This window comes from Pseudoliparis swirei, chromosome 9, assembly GCF_029220125.1.
Source record: "Pseudoliparis swirei isolate HS2019 ecotype Mariana Trench chromosome 9, NWPU_hadal_v1, whole genome shotgun sequence".
In the NCBI taxonomy this organism is placed as follows: domain Eukaryota; kingdom Metazoa; phylum Chordata; class Actinopteri; order Perciformes; family Liparidae; genus Pseudoliparis; species Pseudoliparis swirei.
In genome coordinates this window covers 10,160,980-10,181,609 of record NC_079396.1, presented here as the reverse complement: position 1 = coordinate 10,181,609, position 20,630 = coordinate 10,160,980, and the positions used below count along the sequence as shown (strand labels likewise).

Below are 20,630 nucleotides of genomic sequence, written 5' to 3'. Positions count from 1 at the left end.
CGGTGTGCTTTGCCAAGGGAACGGGATCTGAAAGAAAAACAGCTGCACAGGGTCCTTTGGAGAATACTACACTTTAATAACTTTGTCATAATTGGTATTAAAAGCTGCTCATAAAACATATTTGGTATAGATTTAATTCATTCAATGGACTCTGGATAACCGAGTGGTGCTGTCGAGGATTTATTTTCAATTTTACCTTCTCTGTTTTTAGCACACGGCAATAGCGTTGAGATAATTGTTCAAATATCTTCATTCTCAAGTCCTATTTTAAATTAGTTTGAGTATCCACAGTTCCTCTGTTTTCTATTTAATATGAGGTCATTCCAAGTCCCAGGGTGCCATTTGCTAATGATGGCAGAATATCATTAATGCAGTGTTATGGTTTGTCAAAATGACTATTCTGGATTTAGAGGAATACTTTTGGTAAATATGCTTATTAAATTAATGGAGAGATATGACATTGGTTGCAAATGGTACAATAAACTATGCTGTGATTGTTTGATCTGTAAATGCAAATATATTGCTGTCACAGCTTCTGACACAACATTTCATTAACATCGCCATCTCTCACTATCTCTATACGCATAATACAAGCAAGGAGAGTGTCGGCGGAGATAAGAATACACTCTAGGTAGATGCTATTTAAAGCCTATCTAATGAGATATACATGCAGCATGTTGACGAGTTTAATCACCATTCAGTTTCCTGACCGGAGCTGTCACACAGCTCTCCATCCCCCTAAGTGCTTTGATTCCAGGGATACATATGGAGTCCAAGTGGCCGGGCTCGCGCCATTTTAAAGCTGTTGTGCTTGCAGGCACCTGTCCCAGGTCCGTCATGGAGCACAGCAAATAAGCCACTTTTCTATATATATATATATATACATTGGTGATGCATTCCTCTGATGGCCCCTGCAATAAATGACATTCACAAGCCCGTTTCTCCTCAGTTTATTCTCCCGGGCGACAACTCATTTTCTCCCGAATCCTTTTTAAACCAACTAATAACATACCCAGCTTACACACTTTTAAAAAAAATGTCCTGCTGAGTACATTCAGCAGCTTTTCATTACAATATAAATTGACAACGAGTCATCTTGAGATCGTTGATGTTAGCGCGGGCGGCTAAACGTTAAGCACTAACTCCCCACTATCACACCCCTGGTCCATTAAGCTCAATTTATCTGCAGGGTATTTATAGGGCATCTTGAATTGGGGTCTTGGGGCAGGTGATGCAGGTGGGGGGGGAGTCCTGGCTGGTGGTGATTAATGCATGAATACCAAGGCTTTATCACAAGTCCGGCAGCCTCGGGACCAGAGAATGTCAGTGCAATTAAAGGCGTGTGGCAGTTGTAAGAAGAGAGAGGCAGTGCCTATCTACAGATTGCAGACCGAGTCGGGGAACATGGCCGGCTCTGTGAAGGTTCCAGCAACAGCGCCTATTCATTCCTTAATCACCTCCACTACTCATTAGGGCCTTCTTTTGTTCCAGCCGTCGTCTTTTCCTGCACTGTGCCAGAAGATAAAATATTGCAGGCTCAGAAGAGTGAGGAGCTTGGAGAACCCCATTAAATGATGACAGAGAAGGGGGTAGAAAATGAGGGAAAAGGAGAGGTGGTGTTGGAGGGGCGGAGTCAGTCAGCTAAGGAAAAAGAGAGGACTCGAGGGAAAGGGCTGGTGACAGGGATGGAAGGAACTGCCCGACCATGAAGACTAGTAATTTATCTGGACCGTACCTTCAGGACTGCTGCAACGTTCAACCAGGAGAGCAGAAGTGTTATATCAGCATGCACAGTTCCGCTCATTACAGCTGTGACTGCATGAATTACCCCGACAATAATCTCCAGTAACCTGTGAACTTGGACTGAATGTTGAGTCCTGCGTTCTAGTGCAGGGACTTTATGAGCATGGAATCCTCTTTCTGCTTCGCAAAGGTTTCAAAGCCTCGAGAAGGCGAAGTCTGTTATTATTTTCCCTGGTTGATCGAGAGTAAATCAACCCTCGGTGGTTGGACTTGTCAGAGCCTTTTGGAGAGAGAAGAAGAGAAGAGGAAGGTTGTGCATGTGTTCGTGCCAGCGGCGAATAACCATAACAGCTAACTGGCTCGGATAATGGCGACAGCACTTTGCTATGTTCATTGGCCAATCACTGAGAAATACTGCCACTAAACTGCTGTCAGTTCATCCTGGAGACATATGGGCCGACGTAGGTGAATGGGAACAGACATGCTGAAGGAGTCTGTCTCAGTGGTTCTCACAGTAGCAGCAATAACAATCAAACTAAAGCCGAGTCGAGAATATTGCGCGCCTGAATATTTCCCTCGGCTTTACGGATTACCTTTTGACCGACGACTTGACATGCAGATTCCCTCAAGCAAGTGTCTGAGTTGTTCAACAAATGCACAACAAAGTCTGTAATTTGAATGAAATCTTCCCTTTAGACTCTATACTCTGTTTTGAGGGAACATTTTATTTTGGTAAATGCATCTGTCACTGACGGGGATGTTCTGCTGAGAAGAGGACAAATGAGTCCTCCGTGTAACCTTTAGTCTAACGTTGTGAAGGTCAGCATCAGACTGCCATCATCCACAATGTTCAAATGCCTTTTTAACCATTGGTGAAAGAATCATTTTAAAGTAATCTATATATTAAACACTTAATTTGCCTCAAACCTAGTTCAACACGTCTTTACTGCAATTTATTCTGTGTTCTCATAGCTCATTTATGTACATGTACATATGTTCCATACTGCACAATGCAGTATATGTCCATTGGTTCAGGGTAGGAGTGTCTTTAGGAAGCCAGCGACATGCCACTGCCTTCTTGCTTCCTTTAGATATTTAGTACATATTTGTGTCCGGAGATTGAAGTGAACTCAATATCAAAATCCCGATACTTCTTGTTGGGGCTTGAACATCAGACCAGAAAGGTTACAAGTTGAAACGAGAACAAAAGAGTGTGAAAAACCTCACACAGTTCTTCCTGCTTCCAGTTTGTCGTATTATGGGTGGCAATATCTCCGAAGTGAATAATGTCCAATTCTCTTTTCGTCTTTGGTTTTATTTTGATGTTCTTTATCAGTTAATAAAGTTCTATAAAGGTCCCCAATAATGTGTCGGCTGGGTTCCAGGTAATATGTTGTGATGGCCGACAACACTTCAAGCCAAAAGCGGTTCACAATGGCCACACTCCATCATACCCTCGTCCTCTCTCAGAAGGAGCTGTTTTTAGTCGACCGTCTGAGTTATTCCAGTGCGAGGAGACGCTGCTTGGTGGAGATACAGGATCCTGATGATCTCATCACCACAAAGTCAGATACGGTCAAACAGTTCTCGGGGCAGAATGACCTGTCCCATCAGTCGTGGTTACACTTATTATTGATGAAGTAAATTGAAGACGTTTAGTTGTGAAGAAAATGGAACCAAGCCATGAAATGTGAAACAGTCTCATCACTGTTTAAAAAAAAAAAAAAAAAAAAACATTCTTCTCAGTTCATTGCTTTCTCGTGAACACTATATATCTTGCATGATTAATACAGCCCATGCCGCCACTGCTTTTGTGTATGAATAAAATACCAAATATAATATATGAGAAAACAGTTCAGAGCTGCTAGAAGAGATCATCACATTATTCCACACAAGTCTTCTGTTTTTATTAAAGCTTCAAAGAGAGTTTTACAAAGCTTCAACTTGATGTTCAGTTCTTTGAATGAAATGGACGGTGTTTCCGTCTCTTGTTCTAATTACCAGGCATAATGGAAGCATTGTTTTTGGGTCTGCGAACATAATGATCTAATTGTATGCCAAGCTGAAAATGTGGGGGACATCCACAGTGAGGCGAGAGGCGAGCATGTGTCTTTGTCAGTTAATATTCCTGCCGTCGTGTGAGGAAAAGAGAAAAGAACAGAGAGGAGATGGAAGCCGAGAGAAAATGATGCTCTTATCTCAAATCCTTAATAATTTACTCCAAACATGATTTATACTCCTCGGTTTATCATTCAAGGTGCAGTGGAGCTGGAATAATGAAGAGAGCCAAAGCAACACACAATATTGTTTTTGATAGTTTCGACAACGCCTCCATATTAACACACTCTAATATCTCGTCCAGTCTTTTTCTCCCACCAACTGTCTGCCTTTCTCTGCTGTGTGTCTGGAGTTTTTCTTTGACTTGGGTGAGCAGAGATAAAGACTACAAGATCAATATGAGACAATTGGACCTTACTAGACTTGAATATTCAGTGTCATGGCGTGTCCCGGATGTCGCAGCGAGAGAGGACCCAAATGCCGACATAACTTCTGCAAAAAACAATATTTAATTTCAAACTAGACAGGACGACAACACACGGACCAAACAGTATGAAGCCACACTGGGAATGAGACGAACAGGGTTTAGATACACAGGCAAGGTGAGGTGATTGGACAACGGGGAACGAGACACAGCTGGACACAATGAGGGCGGGGCCAGCAATCACACAGAAGGAAACAATCAGGACCAGAACAGACAATCACAGGGAGACAGATGACACAAGGACTTCAAAATAAGACACAAAACAAGACACAAACTCCAGATCATGACATTCAGTGTGTTGAAAAGGACATTGATTCAGAGTCTTGGACAGTGACCAACACCAAACATTGCAATTACCTGCTTGATAACGCAATGTCGCTAAACAATAGAATCCATTTCATTGCCGTGCACTTGCACAAATACACATCAATGCACACTACAAGGTTAGAAGCTGAAGCAATAATAACAACAGCAGCCTGACCTCGTACCTCACTCTAAGTCTCAAAAGAAACATGCAATTAATGTGCCGGCGAACGACAAAGATGTGCAGCTCGGCAAGTGATAATGATTTCTTGCTTCTCACTTTTAACCTTAGGATTTCCGTGTAAAAACAGCCTAAACGTACAAAGTCGGGCTGGAGTGAAGAAACGCATCCATCTCTCCATAATGGTGACTCCCTAAATGGTCCTTTGATGTATCCGCATTATGATCTGGATTGTTTTGGTCTTTGCCGCCATCATTCGTGGGACATATCTCACAATTGCGTCGAGTTCCAAATTGATCAGCCAATGTCTTCATATCGGATAACGATTGCAAATATCAGTGGCAATCTCTCTTTCTAATCACATTGATACGATGACACATCATACAGCATAATATACATTATTATGTGAACATGATACTATAACCATTGCAGTATATTCTATTAATACACACATACACACACTGCCTAATACTTAATACCTAGTACTTAATCATATCATAAAGTAAATCACTGAGGCATATTCCCCTGTCCTCTTCTATATCTGCTTTCCCTCTCCATCCCCATCAAGCAACCATCATGGCTCACTTATTCCTTCGCATTTATTCCACCACACTCATCCCCTTTTTCCCTTGATACATTCAGTGTGGCTGAGGACCTGTCAAGGGTACGATGCAGGCAAGATAAAACATTTTCATGAGGCTATTGGGCAGCAGCAGCTTGAAGCTAGCAGATAAGTATGCGCTGTGAATTTCAACATTTTCCAAAACCTGATAGTGTTCCTGGTTCCAAAGGCTGCACCACTGGATGATTAAAAAGTATAGATTTTCAGTTGGATGGCAAAATGTTAGAGTTAGTTTTTAAAAATCAGCCCTTGTGTGCTCTTAAAATCCCTTGAGGTGTTATTTGTCGCCCTAAATCCGTCTCGACAAGCATGAAGATTAATCCCTCCATAATGACGGCACTACCCCGAGGCCTCGGGGATCTTCACCCAGACACATTTGAGCTCAATAACAGCAAATAGTTCAACCAGTAACAGCGTCGCAGGTGTTGCCTGGTGCACTTATGTCAGAATGAACGGGAGGAGGAGGAGGAGGAGGAGGAGGAGATGTAGTTTGCTGGAATGTGACTGCAATGGTTGTGTCAAGCAATATTTGAATTCCATTTTTTTTGCAGGCAGTGACTATTTCTATTCAAAAAGTGACACTCGTGACCTTTTGTAAATACTTCTTTGAAATAAAAGCTCCTGTGCGGGAGGACGGCAAAAGTTAAGTGCAAATGTCGAAGTAATTTTAGCATAAACCTTAAAGAGTGTTGCCCTGGAGCGATGCATTCAATATGCCTTTGCTACGTGCCACTGGGGAGGCCGGCCACAACCACATTACAAACCACTGAGCCTCACACAAAATGAAATCACACTTTGGTCATAGAAATGCTAATATTCATATGCATCACTCACTTAAAGTAGCGACTGTGTTTCAGATGGCATGCTTCAGCTGCAGCGGTGTGTTCAGGCTCTCCTCAGAGGAGGAAGCCGTGTTGCTGAATGGTGTCAGTACACGTGAATGAGTTCCGTGTGTGTGTGCTGAAAGGGGTGCGTGCTGTGCTGCATGAGTCATTTTGTTTCTTAATGCATTCTGTGCAGAGAGGTAAACATACTCTGATGTCGCTCTATGATAGGATGCATTACCGACAGTTTGGTGGCACACGGGCCTTTTTGCTCTTTTGTTTTTTGCTATTCCTGTCTCCATAGGGATTTCACATTATTGTTAGAAACACCTTTTAGAAGTTCCTGTTGCACTTCTACATGCTTCAACGAACATAGCTCACACATATAAACTGAAATCAACGGTGTTGGCAGTTCACACTCGCTAATAACCAAACACGCTCCTGCCAGATCCTGTCAACAGTTATCTGGGACAGCAATAAGAATGTCTTTCTCTTTGTACTTATTGAAATGATGAAGTACTTTCATAAGATCTTGTTCCACACACTTGGGCTCTTTGTTATCGTTCTAAATTCCTTCCTGCGTTGTCTTTGAAGGTAACCTAGTTTGTCATTTGTTTTTCTCACAGATCCCTCTCCCCACCAAAGGCAGAAGCCGTCGGCCACTGACCTCTGCTACAAGACTGAAATCAGCAGTCTGATGGACTTCAACTCTCCGGACGCCTCGCTGGACAAAGGTAAGACCCGAACGCTTCTGTTGAACCAGCTGCTCCACGTCAAGGTTGTTTCCTGCAGTACCACGATACTGGAGCGTGTTGGGGCTTATCTTTGCATTGAAAAGTGTACATGCAATTCTACAGTAAACACAGTGTTGGAATGCAACTTAGTACATTTACTGAAGCACTGCACCAAGTACAATCTTCACTTGTACTTTGCTTTAATATTTCCATGTTATGCTATACTTTATTCCACTACATTTCACTCCATATTGCAGGTTTTACTCCACTATATTAGTTTAACACGTTTTACCTTAAAGTAAGTAGTATGCTTACATGATATGATGCAGTACTGTTCTTCTTATCTATCTAGTTTTAACAAACAATCAAACTTGCTCCACGTTAATAGACTAAAATATCGAAATGTACTATAATGATACAATATTGTGAATGTACCCATTCTTTTTACTTTTGATACTTAAAGTACATTTTGCTAGTAATACTGTAGTGTACTTTTCCTTCAGTAATAATTTGAAATCAGGACCTTTACTTGAACTACTCATTTTTATTCATGGTCTTTCTACTTTTATTTAAGTCCAAGATCTTAGTGCTTCTTCTCCCTTTGATACAGCCCGCTATGCTCAGACGGGTAGCTGCAGAGACATGATTCACGAGATCAAGAAGGGCTAATACCAGCAGCTTTGCATCAGTTCATCTCCTGTCTCAGCTGCCTCCAGTACACGTGTAATTCTCGCTAACGAGGACTGCATCTGGCTGCTAATGAGCCCGGCGAGTCTCATGTGTAAAAAACATCAGACGAACTCATCAGACAAAAGCTGCTTCTTAATTCGGTCTGTTTACCCGGTGGTTTAAAACCAGGGACACAGCCATCGGCGGCTTTGACTCGGTGTTTACGTCTGTGTGCATTTTGTGTTCTTGTTGCACGCTCGGATGGACCAGCAGGGCAAACATTTGAATTAGCTGCTATTTGTACAGCAGTTAGGTAGATACAAGATAATACAGTGAGTAAATAAAAGTATTTTTTTTTTATGTTCTGAGTTTATATTTAAATACAGAAATTATATTTGTAAGAAGAATGCAACAACACAATATGGTGTCAGTAAGTATTGTATATAACTCGTTGAACAGATTGAGATGTGTGTAGTAATCTCTGCTAAATTCAATAATGTGATTGCTTACATTTGATCTAAAATTGGAATAAATTCTTAACCAATTTAGACATTTAAAAAGTGTAAACGTCATGCTATGATTACTGAATAACCATTTATTGTACAGATACAGTTTATCTGAGAAACAAACACAATTCAAAGCTGATAAAAATAGTTTCCAGTAAAAGATCCTTTTGTTTGAAATGATAAAGGAGTAAAGCCACAGAGATAAGCCACGGCGTGAATGACGAGAATAAAGCACAACTTGTTGAGCGAGTAAACTCACGTGAGTAAAGCGTTGTTTTTGGTGGGAACGCAGCAAAACAGGCAGCGTTCACTCACAGCGATGATCGCTGGGGAGACAACATGGCGCCAAGTGCCGGAGCTTTTACCGACCGTCCTCGGCTTTTTGTAAAAAAAAAGATGCCAGAAGAGAAATCTGGAAATACTTTGGCTACATTGCAGACAGTGAAGAAAAGCCCACAGAAACACATAATTAGTCCATGAATTAAGATCAAATATGAACTCGACAATTGCTCGTACTTATGGAAGGAACTCTGTAGTCATCTGGTCAGATGCGGACAAAAGGCCCACATAGCCGTGTGTAATCAACGCTATGATAGCACCATGTAGTTTTCATTAATATCTTGCTGTAGGCTAATACTAATATTAATGCCATCTGTTAAGTGTTGAAAAAGATGGGCAGGACCGTGCTGGTAAAAAGGGAACCATACAGATGTTTTATTAATCACTATTATAAATAAATTAGGGCAACGATTAAATTTTTTAATCGCGATTAATCGCATGATTTCCCTGATTAATCGCGATTAATCGCGATTAATCGCATTTGTATACGCAAAATCCAAGAATTCATTCAAAAGTAGTGTATAGCGCACTTCTATTTGAAATGTTCTGCCATATGAATGAAAGTAGAACTTGACACTTATTTACATTGTCAAATGCACTGTTATGCAGAGACACTGTGACAAGACTGAAGCAGGGACATGATCAAAGGCAGCGATCATCTCTGGTGCTCTATCTGCTCAGTGAACTTCAGTAAAGTGTCCGCACGTTTCAGCATCATGTGTCTCCTCTGTTTATCAATATAATGCACAGTCGTGATGTCCAGTAGGGTGACCAGATTTGAGTTTGTGAAAAGAGGACACTTCGTCTGGGGGCTGAGATTAAACATCTCTTGTTCTGCCTGTTTAGCCCCTCAGAGACTTGTGCCCCCACGCTGTGGCGTAGTGCATTATGGGAGCGGCGACGCTGGTTGTAGTGTATAGCATGCGCACAAACAACAATGAACTAGTGGGTTGCCAGATTGGAGATGGTGAGTATCGTACCAAAGGCTCAAAATGGTTGTATTTGGAGCAGAGCTCACGTAGAAGGGAGATACCATTTCCAAAACTTGTCAGTTTATGAAAACCCAGAAAAACAAATATCCGCGGACGCATTTTAAAACTGGACGTCTGGTCACCCGATGTCCAGTCGTCCCCAGTGGAGAACAGGGGGCACGTTGTGAAGCTGTCGCTGTATTCTCCGTGTGATGTGTGTCTTGAGGCGTCCGCCCCTGCCGTCATTTGTTGAGATTCTTTTTCCCCCACAAATACTCTGACTTTATGATGTTATGTCCATTGTTTTTTCGTCTGCATTGTTTATAGTCCTCTAGGTGTTATGTCTATGTATTGTCTTTTGTCTAAAAAAAAAAAATTAAAAATTAAAATAATTTAAAAAAATAAAATAAAAAAAATCATAAAATGCGATAAAATAATTGCGTTAACGCAAGATTAACGCGTTAACGTGCCCAGCCCTAAAATAAATATACCAGTATTGTATGGTATTTGTGGTATTGTATCGAATTCTGGTATTGTATGGCAAGTATCGGATATCGTGATATTTATGACGAAGTTATAATTGCGGTATCGTGATAACCCTACTACAACCACGTTATAATCTTCCACCAGTTGTTTTCATCTTGGGAATTAGTGGTTGAAGTTTCATCGGGACAAATCCTTCATGAGATGCAGGGAGCCGGCCTCTGTTCTTCCAGTTGCCACAGCGAGTGCACTCTAAAAAAAAAAAAGTTGAGTCAACTTAAAAAAGTGAGGCAACCAGCTGCAAAGCCTTTTTGAGTTCACTCAACTAAGGGCTAATGTGTTGTGTCAATTTATGATAAGAAGTTCACTCAAAGTGATTTCTTAAGTTTGTCAAACATAACATTACTATTCAGATGTACTTATGTATTTAAGTTAACACTACTTAAAATATTGCATTTGATAGTTACATCTACTCATGTACTTAAGTTCAAAACACTTAAAATATTAAATTGGAGAAACTTTAAATTGTGTGTTCTTGTAGATTAAAAACATACATCAACAGCACTTAACATTTTTTGTTGAGAAATGTTTTGTTGAGAGAACTTACTTTTAACTTAAAATGTTTTGTTGAGAGAACTTACTTTTAACTTAAAATGTTTTGTTACTAAATTTCACTGCCCATTATTTGAGTACACTCAACATTCTTTGCAACATTGCCTTCATTTAATTTAATTAAAAATGTACACCGTTTTCTTTGGAAAAATCAACAGTTAAAGAAAACAAACTTCTTCAAACACAAAATGTTTATTAACAATAACTAAACATGTGTTTGCATAACTGAATTCCAGGTGTCAACACTTGAACATAGACAGCAGAGGGTCAACATCCTTAAAAATCAAAATGGCTGCATAAAGAAAAAAAAAGAAAAAAATCTGTTTTGTGAATCCAAAATCAAGGCCTTGAAACAAGCTTTGGAACATGGTTGTGACACGTGTGTAGCCGTCACAAGTAGGTCGCCCCCCCCAAAGCACCAATAAGCAACAAGTAGCCAGAGGGATATTCGGTAATAAGGTTTATTCCAACAGCAGACTGTGTCTCTGCTCTCCACGCTCCTCTCATCTCCTGTCTGTCCAGCTCCTTTATGGAGACAGACTCAGATAACCAACACAGATCGTCATCAGCTGGACTGATTACCAATCAGATAACCAATCAGTCCAGCTGATGACAATCAGACACCGTTCCCTGAACCACACCCCCGCTCCACCCACTCTGCAGTATTCCCAGTTCAACTCCTTTCACGTAAGATTCCTCCGAGTCTGTATTCTACACAAAAACAAGCATACAGAGACTATAATAAATATTCACCGCCTCTTTTAAATTTTCATTTTTTTCTTCCCATTCTGTAACAATACAATTTAAAAGTCAAAAGACATTTTTATGCAGATTTTAAAAACTAAAATATACCACTTTCATACAAGAGTCACCTCCTACACATTAGTATTATAGTATTTCAATCTTCATAGTCTGTTAAATTAAATAAATAAATTGAGCAAAATACAGGGAAACATTTGCTCTCACGGTACAGGCTCCCTTTAATTCAATAAGTGACAAAAACCTGAACTGGAGCAAATCTGCCATTAAACAATGGCAATATCCTTCCAAATCTAATCCATATCTAAATATAATAAACAAACAATGGTATCAAAAACCAATGTATTTTAAACAGGGGCTAAAGAAAATATTTGTATATTATTTTATTATTTAAAATATAAGATTAAAGTAGTATATATATGTATTTACATATATATTTGTATATATATATATATATATATATCTGTGTGTGTGTTTACTGACATACATGCGCAGTGGCCTTAGTTACCTCAGCAGATGCCCAAACCACTATATTAAGTTTTCTCAACTTAACATTTTAAGTGGATTCCACTCTTTATTAATGAAATTGACATTTTGAGTTAGTTCAACTTTTTTCAAAGGCATTTGTTGACTCAACTTTTAAAAAAATGTTCGGACAACAAATTTGAAGTTGGGCTTTTTTAGAGTGTTCTCATGGTTCTCATGAAGTCACTGAATAGTTATTGGATTTACTCTTAATGCATTCATACCACTAAAATGATGCAACAATATGTCTCCAACACTGAATACGATCAAGTTTCACAGTCATCTGTGTTTACGGTTCTGCTGTTTATGTTCTCTCACATGAACCATCCCCATAAAGCAGTTTATGCACTTTTAAGTCCGACTCCATCCCACTGGGTGGTCAGACGGGTCTCACGTAGGCGTCATCAGCTCAAACAAACACACTTACAGTCGTTTACCTCCATTCTGTTTTCATGGTCCAGCCTTTTCATGACAAAAGATACTTTCAAGGGGCTGGAGGAGTGGTTCTCAGACTTGTTCTGTCACGGCCGACTTTGGAGGAAGAAACAATGTTCATGCCGCAACAAAATGGTCTATGCTGACTCTATTGAAATAACTTTTTGTGACTCCTCCATCTGTGCTTTTTCAAATAATAGAATAAAGAAAATTGCAATTTCTTTTAATTAAACCACATGTGCAATCACTTTGTTAGAACAATGCAAATAAAGTGGCAATGAAATAGATTATTGTGGCTGCAATTCACATGTTTTGCACTGGATATGTTTTCAAGATAATAACAATAAGTGCAACATGTGAAAAACTAAACAAAACAAGTTAAAATATTTTGCAATAAAGAGTTTTACACTGCATACATTTTCAAAACAATAACGTGCAACCTGTGCAAAACAAAATTAGTGCAGTGTGTCAAGTTTTATTAGTATTAGCGGCTGCAATGAGCCTACTTTGCACTACAAATCATTTTTAAACAGGGTTGCCGGCTTGATACGGCCACTCTCAATTCATGCTCAATGTTGAGCTCTTGTTTTGAAGGGCAACAGCGGAAAAAGACGATCTCACGGATATTGGCTTTTGGCAAAATGCCAAGAATCAGCGAGTCGCCAATAATCGTGGCCGTCCTGCAAGTGTAACCTGTTAACGGCGTAACGTACACGGGTACACGCATTTCAACATGTATTTATGAATGACTTCGTTTTACGTCTGTGTACTTTGAAGTTTTATAATATGTGAAGTTCTCAATACAGGTCTCTCTGCATGTCCTCCTGCGCCCCACAGTAGAACCACTGCGCCCCACTAGAGGGGCGCGTCCCACAGTTTGAGAATCACTGGGCTAGAGTCTCATAGAGAGGATCAAAGTAGTTATTGATGGCACCAGTAGAAACGCATCTCTTGGATAGTGGATTCTGTTGGGCTGCCAGCTCCAGTATGGATCTCTAGTGTCCCCCAAGGAGCCCCGGGGGCCCTTTCCTCATTAGAGTGTCCTGCTTAGGGATCCATTGGGCTGCCAGATCTCTCTCCTGTTAGCGCCTGTCCATGTCGGGGTGATACGAATGTGCTCACAAGTTGTTCAAAAAAAGAGGGAGCAGCGTTGCAGAATTTGTGCAGGTTTGAAGTAAGTACTCTGCTCAAGAACAATATGAGGTAGTTGTTTCTTATCTGGTCATTTATAAACTACATTTCTGTGAGAAATATTGTACTCTTTACTCAGCAATAGCTGTAACTACTTACTTTTCAGTTTGACATGTTATACTTAAAACATACGATCAATCAGTTTACACATTTAGCATTTTTATAGATCAAACCAACAAATGTATCCAACGCTATCAATGAATGATTAATAATCCAAACATATTAATGGGACCATCTATGCGTAATGAGCACTCTTTGAAGTACATTTTACTTTAAATAGTTTATTCTTTTCTCTGCAAGATGTCCGTATGACCACCGCCACTGCTGGAGTCATCTTTTTTGTATCCAACTGATGAAATTACAGAACATGCTGACAGTTTTTGTTTTGGGGGGTCATTTGGAAGTCAAGAGGGCAGATGCTGTACTGAGGTTAGTTATGTGCACATTTTTAAATGACACACACACACTCTCCGTCAGCCCAACCAGCTGCTGCATTAGCTCTGTGGTTGTTTCCTGGGTGCTGGAAATATGCAGACTCAGGAAAACGCATGCACACACACCTACGACCTCTGCCAAGGCCACGCACTGTATGGCACCACACGTTTCATCCAAATGAGAACGGGGAACTGAGTGGTTGTGTCATCAGCAAATTCAGCGTAAAAGAGAGAGAGACGAGGAAGGACAGGGGGAAACGAACGTGAGCAGTGTATTATTATAGAGACGGGCGGTGCTTCTGCACAGGAACTGGCAATGATATCACTAGGTGGGTGAAGCTTGGCATGTGGGCTGGTTTAAAGAGGAGGGTCAGTGCAAAGAAGTCAAACAGGGCACCCAGAGAAAGAAGAGAGGAAAAGCGTGAAGAGCACCGTGCTGAGGAGGATGAGCTGAGAGATTGCCTGATTACACATTACTGCCAGCAGATGTATTTTGATTAATGAGAGAACATGATACAGTGTAGAGGGGAGGAGTAATGAACAAAAGGACAAAAAGGAAAGAGCATGTGATGGCGTATGTGTGGGTGAAGTGGTCTCTGACGAGCACTTCCATTTTTCTCATCCGCTGACACTTTCCAAAACACCTGCCCCCACCGACATCCTCTTATAGCCGCTGGGAGAATGGCACTCAAGCTGCCTCCAGCAACAATATCCAGGCCTCTCCACTGTTAATTACACACTTCAGAAATAGCCACTCAGAAATGCTCAGACACTATGGCTGTTAGACCTGGCTTTTGTATGTAACTCGTATTATTAAGAATGTATATTGTTTGTGTTGTCATCTTATAGATTAGATATGCATAATTAAATGTGCTGCGATGTTCATTGACCGAGGGGTTCCCTGTGTGCTGGTGTGCCTCTGGCCTCAGACTTTTCCATTAAAGACCTCTGAGAGGTGAGTATTGACAAAGGGAGCAGAGCAGCAGTCTGATTATCTCCTGTCTGTCACTCTTGAACGGCTTCATTAAAGAAGGCTGCTGACGGGAGGAACTCGAACTCGAAGGTCGAAAGGTTAATTTCAAGAGGTCTGGATTTTATGCTTAATTTGAACCGCCATCGAATGAGACATTACTTGTTCCTAAAAGTGTGCATCAGGCACATTTTCTCCTCTGAGCCTTTTCAAAATGTTCAATTATTATTTTGGAATCCTTTCAGAGGCAGGGTGCACCACAGAGGTACATATAAATACATTTAGCCAAATACTCCATCATGGTATAAATTTAGATCTGGATATGTGCTGTTTAATTAATCAATCAAGGCTTTTTTATTTACTTACTTAGAGTTTCTCAGCAATGTGTGTGGTGTGTTCCATCAATGCATTCAAAACTAGCCTCAGACTGATTCTGGTTGTTGGCACGTCACCTTTTCTCTCGTAAATGGATCAGAAACGGCAAATGTACAATCAGGGACCTTCGTCTGATAACTCAGCAAGCCTTCAATCCGCTGGCGATCGTATCACCAAGTTACAGCAAATGCAGGGATGTCAAATATGTTTTTTCTTTTTCTTTCTTAAAATATAATATCTTGTGGGTTTACATAGTATGCATTAAAAAATATGATGTAAAATGAAACCAATTTGTAACTATAATAAACATTATCATATATATATTTATATATACATTGTTAGTATTTTGTTATTATTTAATCTTTAAACACAAATACATGGTACTGCAGTACAACATAGTTTAAAAATAGACGTAAATTATCTTTGATTAGTTCCTTGTACTTTAGATTATTCATGTAATGCAATATGAGCTCATGTATATATTTTAACATTACCCATCAAAGCAAGAACTTTTAAACTTCTATTTGAAGAAGCCCCTATGGATCTGTAAAACCCAACCTAACCCTACGAACATACTGTTGGGCACCAGTGGTTAGGGTAAAGTATCAGTCGTCATGAACTAAAGGTGACCAAGACATTAAGTCTGACATCCAGAATAATATCATTGCTGCTTTTCTGCTGTTACTTTGAATCAATCTACAAAACAAACCATAACATTCATGTTTTACAGTATTGCACTTTGCTAAATTCACTCTGGATGAAACACTTGTCTAATTTATCGGTCTCATTACACATTGTGTTTTGCAGTTTAAGAAACCCTTCCAAATTCTTCCCTTCCACCTCGTTATGCTTTGGATCGACTCCCAGGCGCAGCACGGCGCCAAGGTGCTACTAGAGGTGTATTTTCTATTTCAGAATTCCACCTTGGAATCCTGACACAAGGCAAACTGCCAACTGGTACAACCAGTCAGTGGTTGTAATACCGTCTGCCTGCCCTTCAAATGTCTGTTAAAAGGCCCACAGGCAGCTAATCTGAGCTGGCGTCTGGCAGGAGTGAATTGGCAGAGGAGACGATGGCGGAGTGGGACGGTGCTGCCGGAGATGCCAAATCTGGAAGAGCGCCTGGTGGCTGCCGGCTCCTTTTCACTCATTAAGGAACAAGACGGTTGGAAGGTGGGAGACTAGAGAGGCAAATCACGTAGCGGGCGCAAGAGGAAACCTCGGTCTGAGGTATGAATATAGGATGCACAGCGGCAGGAGTGATGACGGAGGAGAAGTCGTCGAAGTACGGAGTTCCAGGCGAGAAAGCAAGTGAGGCAGAAGTGCAGAAAGAATACTTGTAAGACAGGAAGACATGGCTGCACACCCTCAGGTCTCATTTCAAACAAAAGACTTCCAGTTGACATTTTAACATTGACGCACCCTCCACATGTATGTGAGTTGCCTGAGGTACCAATGTGTGGGATGTGTTGGTGGGGCGGTGAGGGGGTTATGGGGCGTCCTCTTAAAGGTCTTAACAAATTCGGGAACTCAACATTCCTTGTTTTACCGGCGCAGCTATCTAGCTATTCTAGGTAGAATCCCTTGAATCCTCACAACTGTCAACAGTGGATGCCATGATTTATGGTCTGAATACTTCCCAGAGTATTATGAACTTGAAGAAGTACTCAGATTGTTTACTTTGGTAAAAGTAGCACAAAAAAAGTCACGTGAAAGTCTTCCAAATCTTCCCAAATATGCCGTTTTCCTCGAGTGTGTCTCTCCGCATTGCTGCTGCCCGGCTGCAGCGGCTGGTTGGCAGACCATTACATTAGCAAATTACCGTGACAAGTATTGCCCCCAAAATCGCCCCTGCTGGTCCTGGGTGTCTTCTCCATTTATATCTTCAGGATCTGGAAGAAGGTCTGCAGCACACCTGTGTCTGAGTGGGGATGAATACATTGAACATACCTCTCTCGCTCTTCTCTCTCTCTCTCTCTCTCTCTGGGTTGTCATTGGTGACAGCATCTAACAAAAACTGCCCACGCTGACATTCATGACAGCAGAATGATTCAGTTTCTGTTGGCATCCGAGGGCCATTTGAGATTCTGGACGGTCACGGCTGGCCTTATCTTTCATGCTGCATTTTCATCTGGAGTGATGCTGCTCGAGGCTGAAAATGCAGCCAAAACGCGGTAAAATCCACTCTGTAAAATCCTTGTTTCGAACATAGTTTGGAATGCTATTTTTGCCATTGAAAACGTAACGCAGAGGAAGAGGAGGGCAACGTTTTTGAGCAATATTGCACCAACAGCTACCAAAGTTGAAGTCGCACTCTGTTGTTCTTCCTCTGATGGAACCCATAGTTTCAAGTTTCAAGTTTCAAGTTTTTTATTGTCACATCCCCTTTTATACAAGTATAATCGGTTCGTGAAATTCTTATGTGCAAAACACCCGACAGCAGTAGCAGACTAAAAAAAGAATAAGAATGAGAATAAACTATACAATATCCACACAAAAAAAAGAAGAAAGTATTAACAATATATATATAAAACAATGTAATAGAATATACATCATGGCAATATATATATATAAAACAATGTAATAAAATATACACTTTTTGAGACTATATATATATATATATGTATATACATACAATATATATATACAATATATATATATATAAACAATGTAATAAAATATACACCATGGCCATAGATATTCACAGAATATGTTCTGGTGTGTAGTGTTAATGAGGGTCTCAGTCCTTGTTCAGCAGCCTGATGGCCTGACTGAAGAAGCTGTCCCTCAGTCTGTTTGTGCGGCACTTGATACTGCGGTATCGCCTGCCTGACGGTAGAAGGGTGAACAGTTTGTGGCCGGGGTGGTTATTGTCTTTCATCATCCGTTTGGCCCTGGCCACGCCACACATAGACGTCTGCACCAATGTGACCCCTTTGTTGTTGTTTTTCTATTCAGTGTTCAAATGCAGATCCACACTGAATCCTTCGAGCAGAAAACTGCTTATATGACGCAACATTTCCCTCCTTTCCTTTGATTGTGATGTCGGAGGTAATAATATACTCCTGTTCTTTGCGATCTGTCCTCTTCACAGCTCATTGGCAATTAGTTCTTCTCTGGACCAGTTCACACTTTGTGACTCGTGGGCTGATCTTTCGCACACAGAACAATCTTGGCAACGGGAAGGTGTGAATTTATGAGAAGAGGGTGTCCATTAACAAGTGCATCCTGTTGTAACATGGGGCAGCATGGCGGTTCTGAAGATGGCCGATAAAAGAGATGGACACCCCATTGTTCACAAGCAACAGCAATACAGCGATAAGAAGTTGACCGTCCATGTACATACACACACACACACCCTTTCAATTCATTTTTACATCTTTCTTTCATAGTTGCTGTTATACTCTCATTCCTCTCTCATATAAACAATTACATGTTGACACCTTCTTGGCAGTGTGTGGTGGTGCTTCTGTCCTTTGAGGTATTGTGTAAACTGACGAGGTATTGTGTAAACTGACGAGAGGGAGAGGGAGAGAAAGAAAGAAAGAGAGAGAGACTCTACTTCCATTAATTTTCATTTAAGGGCTCTCAGCTCATCGCTGCCAGGCGTCCCAGAAATCCGAAACGTGTGCGTGCTTGTGTGTGATGTTGCATCATACAAGATGAGCGCCCGCAATTTAAGTGAAATTGCCTTTTACCTTAAATCGTATTTTTATTTTTTTTACAACATCATCATGCCTTCCAAGCCGTGCATCCCTGCAGTGTAGTTTGATGCTGTCTTAATGTCGTGTAAATAGCCATCGCGAGGCAAGTACATTGTTTGAATTAGGAAACCCAACAGACCCACTGATAAGCACTTCATCTTCATAAGTGCCTCGGCCACAGCTGTGCCACTTCCCAGTTCCCTTACACTGGAGCTAGCATGTCCCAACAGGTCTGGAGCAGGAGTAGCATAATTAATATACTGTAGTCTGCCATCGACTGAGTGTAGTGGGGCAATGGGGTCCGAGTACGTTGCTTGTGGGTTAGTGTAAGTGTTGAATATGGACCCAGATGGGAGCCTGGGAGCCCACAATGATATTCATAGTGGCATCTTGCTACTGTAGCTAGGGTTGGGTACCGAAAACCAGTGCCAATATACAACCGGTGCCACCCGGACAGAAACGTTCCTTTCGGTGCCTGAGCCGATTGAAATTGAAAAATATATGTATTTTGAACTTCTTTGGTGACTCCGCCCTGTCAGCAGGTTTCGATAGCCTAACATTTAACTTTGAAAGCGGAGGCGTGCGCCATGTGTGACTGTCTGCCTGAGGCCGTGCAGAGAACACCAGCGTCAGGCTGGGCGCGATGGGGAGGCCGATGATGACGAGCAGCCTGAACTCAGATTAGTACCGTAACGTTGATTGTAAGTCTTGCATTCATAAAAGTAGCCCAACAAATAATAAATTTGCCATTATAACCATGTTTATGGTAGCTCGTAGCTGATTGCGGCCTGATAACAGCTTTTACAGAGAATATGGCCGAAGAGGATTTTAATGTCCTCATTGTGCTTTTTTTTTTTTTAAGTATCGGTTCAGGCACCGTTTAGGCACCGGTTTCGTTTTAAAAGTGGCCTACCGGTTTAGCACCGGTATCGGAAAAAACCCAAACGATACCCATCCCTGACTAGCATGGCCTTGTTTTAAATGGCACTGTTGTATATGTTTGTGTCTTTTCTCCAGAATGGGGAATTTGCTGAGTCAACTCTCATTCTTGGTTATGTAATCTTAAACCAAGCGGTACGAGACAGAGACGCATGATGTTAATTTCAGACGACATGACTATTGCCCTCGTCTTCACTGGCTTTAAAAGGCATTTGCAACATTTTGAAGAAAAAGCCTTGTGACTGACCAACATCACTGCATTCCTATTGTATCTTACAATATAGCTCAGCAGCTCTTTCCCATGAAGAGAAACCATTACACATCCACATGCACATACATGTTCACAACACAAAGCCGTTCTCGTGTTAATCTGCTGCATATCAGTTGAGCTGCAGGCCTGCATGGACCACAAACACTCCTTTGAGGAGGCACTATTTAATTGTCTCACATTCTCCATTATGCATGGCGACAATAGATTATATATTTGAGCTGCTTTATTGTCTCAGAGAGAGGTATGGTACATTGAATGATTACCAACTCTGCAGAGAACCCAATTGGCGCAGCAATTGATTGATACTTTTGTGATGTCGGAGCATGACGTGTGCACATGGCCTCCTGATACCAACATCAGATCAATTTACAACAAGGATGTCATCTCAATTTGAGTTTGTTGCTGAGTGTACATGTCCACAGTTTTGTGATTTGCCCTTGTTGAGTCTAGTCATGCTTTTCTGGTCTGAGGGGAGTTATGGAGGCTCCAATGAACCAA

At 41.0% G+C, this 20,630-nt stretch overlaps 1 protein-coding gene across 3 annotated transcripts in view; it reads left to right on the top strand.

Moving 5' to 3' along the window:
- Nucleotides 1-20,630, top strand: part of LOC130199088 (kazrin-like) — a 153,594-nt gene that overhangs the window by 90,456 nt on the left and 42,508 nt on the right. For all 3 annotated transcript variants that reach the window (XM_056422300.1, XM_056422302.1, XM_056422301.1), the window contains one exon: nt 6,842-6,949. In XM_056422300.1, coding sequence (XP_056278275.1) covers nt 6,842-6,949 — 108 coding nt within the window. The remainder of the gene's footprint in view (nt 1-6,841; nt 6,950-20,630) is intronic.